This window comes from Carlito syrichta, unplaced genomic scaffold (genome assembly GCF_000164805.1).
Source record: "Carlito syrichta isolate Samal-C Ts95f unplaced genomic scaffold, Tarsius_syrichta-2.0.1 Scaffold303106, whole genome shotgun sequence".
In the NCBI taxonomy this organism is placed as follows: domain Eukaryota; kingdom Metazoa; phylum Chordata; class Mammalia; order Primates; family Tarsiidae; genus Carlito; species Carlito syrichta.
In genome coordinates, this window is record NW_007247202.1 from 212,399 (window position 1) to 223,845 (window position 11,447).

The 11,447-nt window shown below is 44.0% G+C and overlaps 1 protein-coding gene across 1 annotated transcript in view; it reads right to left on the reverse strand.

The window, feature by feature from the left end:
• Positions 1 to 10,394: 10,394 nt before the first annotated feature.
• LOC103260063 (glutathione S-transferase alpha-4-like) overlaps positions 10,395 to 11,447 on the reverse strand; it is an 18,723-nt gene continuing 17,670 nt past the window's right edge. The window contains exon 6 of the mRNA XM_008057700.1: positions 10,395 to 10,517. Within this exon, the coding sequence (XP_008055891.1) occupies positions 10,395 to 10,517 (123 nt within the window). The remainder of the gene's footprint in view (positions 10,518 to 11,447) is intronic.

Here is an 11,447-nt window from a genome sequence, read left to right on the forward strand (position 1 = left end):
GGAGCTCTTCTGTCTGTCAACAGAACTCTTTACCACTATGCGAAGCTAATCTCTACAATGCCTTCTGGGAAGAAGGAATACAACTAAATCATAGTTTTTTTTTAAACCACAAAAACCTGAAAAGAAAAACAAGTGAATTGACTAGATTACTGGATTCTTTTATAATTGTGAAGGAAAAAACGAGGACATCTAGATTACTGGGGAATAACAGCTACTTCTAGGTAGACATTATAGCCTTCTGAATAGGTGATAGAGCTTTAGCAAAACCTGAGAATTCTCCACACTCCTATTGCCACTGTACTGACTTATTCGTTGTGTCCAATCTAATAACAAGGCCAAGTCTTTCCCTCCTCTTGACCATCCTCTGCTCTCGTGATTGACAACAGGTTCTCTGGGACCACCATAACCAGTGTTCAAGCCTCCCTTCAAGCGCTTACTAGCTCTATGTTGCGGAAAGTCACTTTACTTCTTTGGGACCTACCTTATATAGTAGCTGTGAAGATCAAGTATGAGGTATAAACCGTCTAGCAAAAGCCTAGGTACTGAGCAGGCACTCAAAAACAGTAACTATTCGGTATATGGAGTGGCGGGGGACTCAATAAACATCGGAATTATTTTTGAAGAGTAGACCCCATGTATTATAGCCTTCCCCACTAGGCAAGTGTTTTAGAAACCCATTGGCATCAGTGTACCAGCCAACATTGTTGTGAGAAGCTATGTTCGACTTCAGGGATTTTTTTTTTTTTTTTTAATTCTTTCAACGTGTTTCCCCATTTCAGGATGGATGATTTACAAGAGCACCCGCCCATACTGCACTAAGTGTTCAGTTTCTTATCAAAAACAGCATGACCCCTGTCCCCCACCCTTCCTATCCACCTACTCATACCCCAAACGCCTTTTTTCTGTTCCTCCAGATGAAAAGAGACCTCAGCGGGACATGTTTTGTCGATGTGGAGGAGGTGAAACAAAAAATGGCAGAAACACTAAAAAGAATCCAAATTGACTAGTTCAAAAATTGTTTTGAGTGGTGGAAAAGGTGTCTTGATAGGTGTGATGCATCGAATGCAGAGTGCTTTGAAGGTGACTGAAGTTTAAACATGTAAGAATAAATACACAATTTTTTATAAATAAAATCCCGTTTTTTTGGATCCCTCCTCATTTGGTTTCTAGCAACACAAGAGACTGAGAAAGAGTGAAAATAGAAAGTGTGGGTGAGAGAGGTGAGTGGGTTGCCTCCATACCCTCTGGAATGACTACATCTCAGTTGTCTAGAGGTCTGGTGAGGAACCAACCAGAGTCTACCAGGCAGGTCCTGGGGATTCTGTGATGGAGAGTAGGGCCACACACAAAGATCTGCCACCACTACCCAGAAAGCTGAGTGCCCTTCACCTGGAGGCTCGGTTGAGCAGCGAGGTCCCTGCAGGACTGGATTTGTTCATGATGTCAGAGGCCACGCTGGGAAACCAGACGGCATTCTCTCCCCAGCTGGCATCTGGAGCTTTCTAAAATCTTGTGTGTGACAAACATTTGCTCTTGGCTCTGGAAGAGGAAGGCACCTGGGACCTAGCTTCTTGCCCTAGTCCTAGTCTTGTCTCTGGGAACCCAGGGCCTCCAGCTTCTCAGGGCCTCAATTTCTTCACCTGCACATGGCTACAGTGCTCATATGTCTCTTAGAGGATTACTGAGAGGATTAAATCATGCAGTGGATGTGGAGTACCTGGAAAAAAGCCTGGTCCATAGAAAGTGCCCAATAAATGTTTCTTTTTCTCATGACCTTTGTCTACATCAATCTCTATGTGATGTCGTTTCAACATGAAGGACCCTTGATCCTTGAAACAGCCACACCTATTTCCTGATACCTGAAATTCCTTTTAGAAGGGACAAAGCTTTTTACCACAATTAAATATGAGGTATAAAGGACAAATTGTGCAGAGAGGTTACATAAATCTGAGAACTAATTGTGAAGGATGTTGTGGTTAAAGAAGCCAGAAAGAACAGAATCCCAGGTGGCATCTCAGACAAAGACAGCCAAGTCTTGTTGAGTCATCCAGCCCAGGGACGGTGTGTCAGCTCTGCAGGTCTTGAAGTGTGACTGGACAAAAGTGACTCTGGAGAAAACACAACAGGAGGAATCTTACTTCCTTTAAAATGGCACAAGATAACCTTAAAAAGGAATAAAATTCTGGTACACGTCAGAACATGGATGAATCGTGAAAACATTGTGCTAAATGAAATAAGCCAGACACAAAAGAATAAATATTGTATGATTCCACTCATATGAGGGAACTAGAATAGGCAAATTCACAGAGAACACAATAGTCATGGGTCTGGTGAGAGGAAGAAATGGGAAGCCATTGTTTAATGGATATCATGTCAGTTTCAACCTGACATGATAAAAAATTTCTGGGAGATAGATGGCTGCAATAGTTGCATCACAATGTAAATGTTTGGGGGTTTTTTTGTTTTTTGAGTTGGAGTCTCACTTTGTCGCCCAGGCTGGAGTGCAGTGGCATGCTCACGGCCACCGCAGCCTTGACCTGCTGGGCTCAGGTGATCCTTCCACCTCAGCCTTCCAAGTAGCTGGAACAACAGGTGCAGGCCACCACACCCAGCTAATTTTTTGATTTATTGTAGGGATGAATTTTTGCTAAGTTGCCCTGGCTGATCTTGAACCCGTGGACTCAGGCAATCCTCTCACTTCTGCCTCCCAAAGCGCTGGCATTATAGACGTAAGACACTGCTACCGGCCTTTTTTTTTTTTTAATCAGTCTCACTCTGTCACCCAGGCTGGAATGTAGTGGCACAGTTATGGGCCGCCATCACTGTGACCTCCTTGGCTCAGGTAATCTTCCCACCTCAGCCTCCTGAGTAGCTGGGATTACAGATGTGCACCACCACACCTGACTAATTTTTATTTTTTTGTAGAGACTGGGGTTTCACTATGCTTCCTATGTTGGTCTTGAACTCCTGGGCTCAATCAATCCTCCTACCTCGGCCTTTCAAAGTGTTGGGATTATAGGCATGAGCCACAGCACCCAGCCAATATGAGTATATTTAATGCCACTTGAAAATGGTTAAAATGATAAATCTTGTGTTATGTATGTTTTGCTACAATAACATAGATACACACAAGATACAAACCAGAAGAAAGTGTTTTATAAGAATAGCATAATTTCCAGCATGATTAGAAGACTCCTGAGGGGAGGCCAATACACTCTCAACCCTGGAGAAAAATCTACAAGAGAGGCTGTGGTGGCTGGGCATGGTGGCTCAAGCCTGTAACCCCAGTACTTTGGGAGGCCAAGGTGAGGAGATTGCCTGCGCCCAGGGGTTCAAGAACAGCCTGGGCAACTTGGTGAGACCTCATCTCTACAATAAATTTAAAAATTAGCCCAGCATGGTAGTACGTGCCTGTAGCTCCGGCTACTTGGAAGGCTAAGGCAGAAGGATCACCCGAACCCAGCAGGTTGATGCTGGGGGTGACTGTGAGCGTGCCACAGTACTCCAGCCTGAGCAATGGAGTGAGACTCCAACTCAAAAAAAAAAAAAAAAAAAAAAAAAGGTGCTGTGGTGAGCACAAAATCCCAACAAGAAAACTGGACGGATGTTGAGAACTGGTTTGACTCATGAAACTACAAACTCAGGACCATCATCAGCTCCCCCAGGGCAATGTCTCGCTCGGCCTTTCACAAATGGACAGAGAGAAGCAACAGCAATGTTTGTAAGTCCTAGGGATAAAGCAGAGCCTGCTCACACTGCCCCAAGGGCTGAGATGATGGATACTGTGGCCCTTGGTAACTCTTTCAGGACACACAGCATGGGAAGCTCTGTGCCAGGAGCCCTGAATATTCATGTGCAAGTGTTAGAACGGCCTACAAATTCCTGCCCTTCAGCCGCCTTTTCTTTGCACACTGTTGTCCAAAACTGCCAATTAAATTTGCATCAGTCTGTTTTGCATTGCTGTAAAGAAATATCTGAGGCTGGGAAATTTATAAAGAAAAGAGGTTTGCTTGGCTCTGCAGGCCATACTGCAAGCATGGCTTTGGCAACTGCTTCTGGTGAGGCCGTGGGAAGCTCACAATCATGGCAGGTGAAAGAGGAACAGGTATATTGCATGGTGAGAGAGGGAGCAAGAGAGGGGGAGGTGGTGTCAGGCCCCTTTAAACAACCTGCTCTCGTGTGAACTAATAGAGTGAGAATGACACCAAGCAATCCATGAGGGATCCGTATTCAGGACCCAAACACCTCCCGCTAGGCCCCACTGCCAACACTGGACATCACATTGTAACAGGAGATTCGGAGGGAACAAACATCCAAACTGTATCAGAATTATAGCTTACTTTTGCATGAAATCCTATGTTCTTGAGATTAACTAATCTAGGGACCTCGGAAATCTCCACAGCACCTTGGTAAACTCTCTCTAGCTGGCGGTGTCTGTAATGTCCTATTTCATTCCCTGGTGAGAGGTGGGGTTACAGGCTTGGGCCAGTTCCCTATTTAGGAGAGAAATTCCGTTGGCCCTTCCTGATTCAGAAAGAGAAAGGCACAAAGAGAAATCCTGGGAGGATTGTCTTGGCATTGTGGATTCAAGCCAGCATTACTATGTAGAAGCAAAACAGAGTGGGACAAAATGCAGATTGGTGACTGCCTGGAGCTGGAGACGGGAGCAGTTGTTGATGAGAACCAGGGTGCTTTTGGGTTGAGGAGACTGTTCTAAGACTGGAGTGAGGTGATGATTGTACAACTATGTATTTTACTAAAAATCTTTGAACATTGTATAATATATAAATTATACCTCAATAATGCTGTTTAAAAAATAGAAATGTGACATTTATAAAAGCAAAACAACATTGAGATATAAACTTAAGATGCATCCCCTTTACTGTTTGTTTTACTTTGATTTTTTAAAAAAAGTTTTATCAAAAACATGCATCAGCTTCCAAAAGTATTATAATCTGAAAGAAAAAAAGTCCTACTCCTTGCAAGGTTCTTGGAAAGGTCCAATAGATACTGGATGGGAATATGCTTGGGAAAATATAGATATATATGAACTCATAGAATTATAATGGCTGCTAAGAAGTCTGAGTGGAAACACCATGTTCAAGTTTACCACCCCTTGGCAAACAGGAAAAGCCCTATTTTCTAGCTATTTTGAATCTCCCTCACTGAACACCAGACTACTGTCAAATATATTTTAAAAACCATGAGTCCTGACTCTAAATTCAAAGTTCTGGTTCAGATATTCATTAACTTATGATTTTTTTTTTTGGTGGGGGGCTGGTTAGGGTCTCACTCTGCTACCCAGGCTGCTGTGACATAATCATGGCTCACCACAGCCTCGACCTCCCAGCTCATATGATCCTTCCGCCTTGGACTCGAGAGTAGTTAGGACTACAGGCACATACCACCATACCCAAGCTAATTTTTGGTATAGATGAGGTCTCGTTATGTTGCCCAGGCTGGTCTTGAACTTCTGGGCTCAAGCAATCCTCTTGCCTCAGGCTCCCAAAGTGCTGGGATTATAGGTGTGAGCCACCATGCCTGCTCTAGCTCATGATTTTTAACAAATTTGCCTTCTCCTTCTGGGTCTAATTTTCCCATCCCTAAAACCGGGATGTAATTCCTGTTGACAATACAGTATAGTAGGACCTTGGCTTATGGGGTAAGGGACACATTCAGTCCCAATTTCCTTATCTATAAACTGGGGAGATAGTAGACCTTTGTAGTTCTTTCTGCCATCCTCTCACCTCCTCTTCTCCTGATAATACCAGCCTCACTCTTTGTTGGAACTTCTGCTTCCTCCTTGTGGTTCCATTTTGGCTATATCAGGACCTCTGTGGCAGCGACAAGAGAATCCAGGAGAATGCACTGATAACTGTACCATGGAAGGACCTAATGTCAGAATGAGATACGGGTAATCCTGACCATCTAAAAGTCCCTGAGTTCACACTTGTTTTTTTTCAAATGTGTGTATTTGTTTCTTTGCTTAAAACCAACAACTAGACCGGGCTCGATGGCTCAGCCTGTAACCCCAGCACTTTGGGAGGCCGAGATGAGTAGATTGCCTGAGCTCAAGGGTCTGAGACCCACCTGGGCAACTTGGCGAGACCTCATCTCTACGATAAATTTTTTAAAAAATTAACTGAGTGTGGTAGTGCGCACCTGTAGTTCCAGCTACTTGGAAGGCTGAGATGGAAGGATCGCCAGAGCCCAACAGGTCTAGGCTACGGTGGCTGGGAGCGTGCCACTGCACTCCAATCTGGGCGACAGAGCGAGACTCCAACTTAAAAAAAAATTTTTTTTAAAGCAACAACTACACCCTACTCCCCCGCCCAGAAAAAGAAAATCAAAGACCAAAATAAAAACAAATCCCTTTCTCTCAATTTTTCAGTTCAGTGAAAATAAACCATCTCTGGTTTGGTCTTAACCTCGCTTTCTCCAGCCCTGTGCTGAAAAACTCATGGAGCAATTATTATAGCCTGAATGCCTGGTGCACAGAAAATTCAATGTACTGAAACAGCTGTGTTGGCCTCAGCTGATGTACTAAAACTGGTGTGTTGCACTGCAGAAGGAATTTAATAATCACAAAGTAGCTGATCACGGAGGGCAGGAGATATTTCTCAAATCTGCCTCTCTGAGAATTTTGGGCTAAGGTTTTTTAAGGAATCATTTGATGGGCAGGGGGCTAGGAATCAGGTACTGCTGATTGGTTGAGGCTGAAGTCATAGGATGTCAAAACTGTCTTCATTCACAAAGTCATCTTCTGGGTGGGGGAAGAGGTAACAAGACACTTGAGTCAGTTCCTTGATATGAGTCATGAGTTCAGGTGGGCTCCATTGGTCCATCAGAATGCAAAAGTCTGATAATTATCACCATTCTTAGGTTTTACAATAGTGATGTTATCTATAGGGGAACCTTGCAATCAGCAGTAAGCTACAATAGAGAAGGAACTAGGGAACAATGGCTGGTTATCTCTTAAGCTTAACTAGGATATAGTTTAGCAGAAATATACATTGGAGGTAGGCTCCTCAGAGATTAAAGCTGCCCATAGCTGGGCTCGGTGGCTCAGCCTGTAATCCCGCGCCTTTGGGAGGCTGAAGTGAGTGGATTGCCTGAGCCCGCGGGTTCGAGACCCGCCTGGGCAACTTGGCGAGACCTCATCTCTACAATAAATCAAAAAATCAGTCGGGCGTGGTAGCACTCACCTGTAGTTCCAGCTACTAGGAAGGCTGAGGTGGAAGGATCGCCGGAGCCCAGCAGGTCGAGGCTGCGGTGGCCGGGAACAGCCACTGCACTCCAGTCTGGGTGACAGAGTGAGACTCCAACTCGAAAAAAACAAAAACAAAAACGAAAGCTGCCCATGCCCTTTGGCCGACCAAATTTCTGGATACCATCAAGGAGGTCAGCATGACCTACAACCAGTTGTTCTTCAAGAGAAAAACAAGTTAGTTCATTCTGCAGGCAGTCCCAGTGGCTAGGGAATGCATAGAGGATGAAAAGTTCAAAGATAACCTTTTGATTTCACTATGTCTATAACCTAACAGAATTCGGACTCCTTTTATAATTCTAACCTTGTGACCTTTTATTAATTTTACACAATTACACATTTAAATTTAGAGAGCAGTCTAAAGGGAGAATTAGATACCAACTTCAAGTTAGGAGGGGCCATTGTGGGGGCCACTGCCAGATTTGAATTTGTGTGAAGATCCAAACACCAATAAATAGGATTTAACTGAAATAGGACAGATTTATAGCCATTAACAAAAGAAAAGAGGCCATTGCCTTGCTAGACTCTGGTGTGGCCATGTGCTCTTTGAGCTATGGCTGTTGCCATGCCTCCTGGCTTTGGTCCCCTCTCTTACCTTGGAGAGGTGAATCTTCTTTCTCTTTCTCTCTCTAATTTATTTTTAAATAAACCATGTTTTCTAACCTAAAAAAAAAAAAGAAAAGAAATTCTCAATTGCTGGAGTGTTCAATGGGGAACCAATTTAATGGAGGTACAGTGTCTCCATCCCGGTATCTTCTGGAACGGAGGACCAAGCCCCCACCTTCCATTTCAATGGGTATGCTTCAAAGGGAAGGCATCAATGTGTTAGATGCCTTCACTTCCCTTCTTTGTCTGAATGTGAGGCTCTCTGGTGACAGTTGGTAGCAGTGAGAACTTGACTATTGCTGTGTGCTATTTAGGGTTTCCTGAAGCTCACTTTCCCTTGCATAGCCACAATTACCTCTACTAGTTTGGGTGAGATCTTACCCAGTAAATGACTCAAAGGAAACTACATGGGGCAGAATTAAGAGATAAAAGACTACTACAAGAGAGAAATCAAACTGTGCTTATGAGATTACGGGACAAGGAAACAGACTTCTGACATAGACTGGCTCACCATGTCTGTGCCTTTGGGATGCTGTGAGAATGTGCCACCACGCCAAGTTGTGGTAAAGTCTGAGGGCTTGTTTTTAAAAACCAACAAAGTAGAACCCAGGGAAAACTGACTTGAAGCCTTGGGAACTCAACCACACAGCACTTGGGAACTCAACCACACATCTACTCTAGGGAGACACAGGGGCAAGGAGTAAGGGACCAGGGAGTGGTTGTTTCAGAAGACAATTCAGAGAAGAGAGGATTTTATTTCTCACTGTATAGTTTTTTATACTGTTTGAGTGATTTACCAAGATGATGTAAATATATAAGAAAAAGAAATTGGCTTATAGTTTTCAATCATTAAGAAATAATTTCTAGCTGGGCTCGGTGGCTCAACCTGTAATCTTAGCACTTTGGGAGGCTGAGGCGAGTGGATTGCCTGAGCCCAGAGTTCGAGACCAGCCCGGGCAACTTGGTGAGACCTCGTCTCTACAATATATCAAAAAAATTAGCCAGGTGTGGTAGAGTGCCTGTAGTTCCAGCTACTTGGAAGGCTGAGGTAGAGGGATTGCCGGAACCCAGCAGGTTGATGCTGAGGAGGCCATGAGAGTGCCACTGCATACCAGCCTGGGCGACAGGGGAGACTCCAACTCAAAAAAAAAAAAAAAAGAAAGAAGGAAAGAATTTCTTTTTTCCCCCACATAATGTTTATAATTTTTCCCACATCATTTCAGATACTTGGCTTTGGGGGAGGTGAAAGGAGGAAGTCATTCCATGCAGGAAGGGGGTCAGTGTTCCCTCTGAGGAATCTTTTCTCCCCATCTGTGTCACTCTGTTTTTCGTCATCTGGTAGCTGGCTGGCCATGGCTTTCTCAACTAGTTAAATGGGACTACTAGTTAAATACTTTCTAGATTGGAGTTTGACCACTCTGAGCTGAAGCTCAGGCCCACAGGAACTGGGTGGTGGGTGCTGAATGGCCCAGGTTGTCATAACTCTGTTGATCAGTCTGTCCTCTGAAGAGAGGAGGAAGGATGGATAGGACAAAATGTAATGTAGGAATGGTCATGTCCCATGATGGCCCCAAGGAAATGGCATGAGGTCTGGTGAGTCGTTAAGTCGTTTCACAGGGAAGGACATATACCCTGAGAAATTAATGAAGTATGCAGCCTGAGATGTGTATCCCAAACCATTGACAGGAGACTTCCTTCAGAACAGAGACCGCCTGGAACAATTGTTCTCCTTATATCACCCTGAATAGATGCTCCTGCACGAGGTCAACTCCTTCACCCTCAACAGATCAACCCTGATATGAACTGAGCTCCAAGTTGCACAATTTGGGAACATGATTACCCTTAAATCTTACCTATATCAAGGCTGGAGAATCTTTTGATCAATTGTATAAGGAAATATTTATCTTAATCTCAGGGCTACTTGGAATTGGTTCATCAAAGCAAAACTCAGTCTTGGGGTGGCTCTGTTAGGTGGAAGATAGTTGTCTAATTGCCCAACTTTTTTTTTTCAGGGTTTCCAAGTGGTGTTTCCTGAATAGTCTCTGTCCCACACACTGTCCCTTAGAATTTATTAGTGTCAGTCATTGTCTTCCTCCCAATTTGTTACTCTCTACTTTTTTTTTACTATCTAGTACTCAGCAACCAATGTGGGTATTAGAGAAATCCTGACTCCCAAATCTCTGGTCCCTCTTTCGCCAATGGTCCCAATCTTGACCCAGACAGCAGAAAAGTGTCATATGTAGGCAACTGCTTTCCATACATCTGACTTCTATTTAATTACACAGACATTGATTTCATAGCAGTTGTAGACCATCATCCACAACCGACAAGCTTTAAAAAACCTTACACATCAGAGTGGTTTTATATGATATTTAATCAACGTTTGCTGTTGATGGAAGCATGCTTGGTTCTTTTCAGACACTTTACTCCTAGAATCTACAGTTTGCTTCTATTATCCCCTACAGCACATGTTGGTGCTGTGATTGGATCTCTACTTCTGCCACCATGAGACCTGCTGCCATTAGATCTGCAGAATGTTTTTGACTAGTTCAACATAGTGGCTATCTGGAGGCTGCTTTCTCTGACTTCCAGGCTGCAGGAACTTCTTAATTGTGGGAATGCTGCTGATTCTTGCTTTAAATGCCTGAAATGAGAAACAGTAAAATCAGGACCTCAATAGCAGTCAGTCTTTAGGAAAAATCAGAACTTTGTCATGAGAAGAGGGTACTTAGACCTTCAATTCATTGAGCCTAGTGTTTTGAATCTGCATTAATCCCCCAAGTGATTGCTGGATTTTCCCAGGACAGGTAATGTTAATAATATAAGTGCTGATGTGTTTAGCATGAGTTAAATTATCTTATTAAAAAGTCATTGTCGGCTGGGCACAGAGACACACTCCCAGCACTTTGGGAAGTCCAGGCAAGAGGACTACCTGAGCCTAGGGTTTGACACCAGCCTGGACAACATGGTGAGACCTCGTCTCTATAATAAATTAAAAAATTAGCCAGGTGTGGTGGCGCACATCTGTAGTCCCAGCTACTTGGAAGGCTGAGGCAGAAAGATGTCCTGAGCCCAGCAGGTTGAGGCTGCAGTAGCCATGAACGTGCCACTATACTCCAGCCTGGACAACAGAGTGAGACTCTGACTCCAAAAAGAAGTCATTGTCACAATCAGGCAGTGCATATCAAAACCCCTAAAACATTCATATTTTTTGATCTATTAATTCTTGTTCTAGGAATTTTTATAAAGGAATAAGTATGGGGATAAGTAAAGAAATAGCTATAAGAACATTAACAAGCCGGGCTCGGTGGCTCAGCCTGTAATCCCACACCTTTGAGAGGCTGAGGTGAGTGGATTGCCTGAACCCGCGGGTTCGAGACCCGCCTGGGCAGCGAGACCTCATCTCTACAATAAATAAAAAAAAAAAATCAGCTGGGTGTGGTAGCACATGCCTGTAATTCCGGCTACTCGGAAGGCTGAGGCGGAAGGATCGCCGGAGCCCAGCAGGCGAGGCTGCGGTGGCCGGGAGCAGCCACTGCACTCTAGTCTGGGCGACCGAGTGAGACTCCAACTC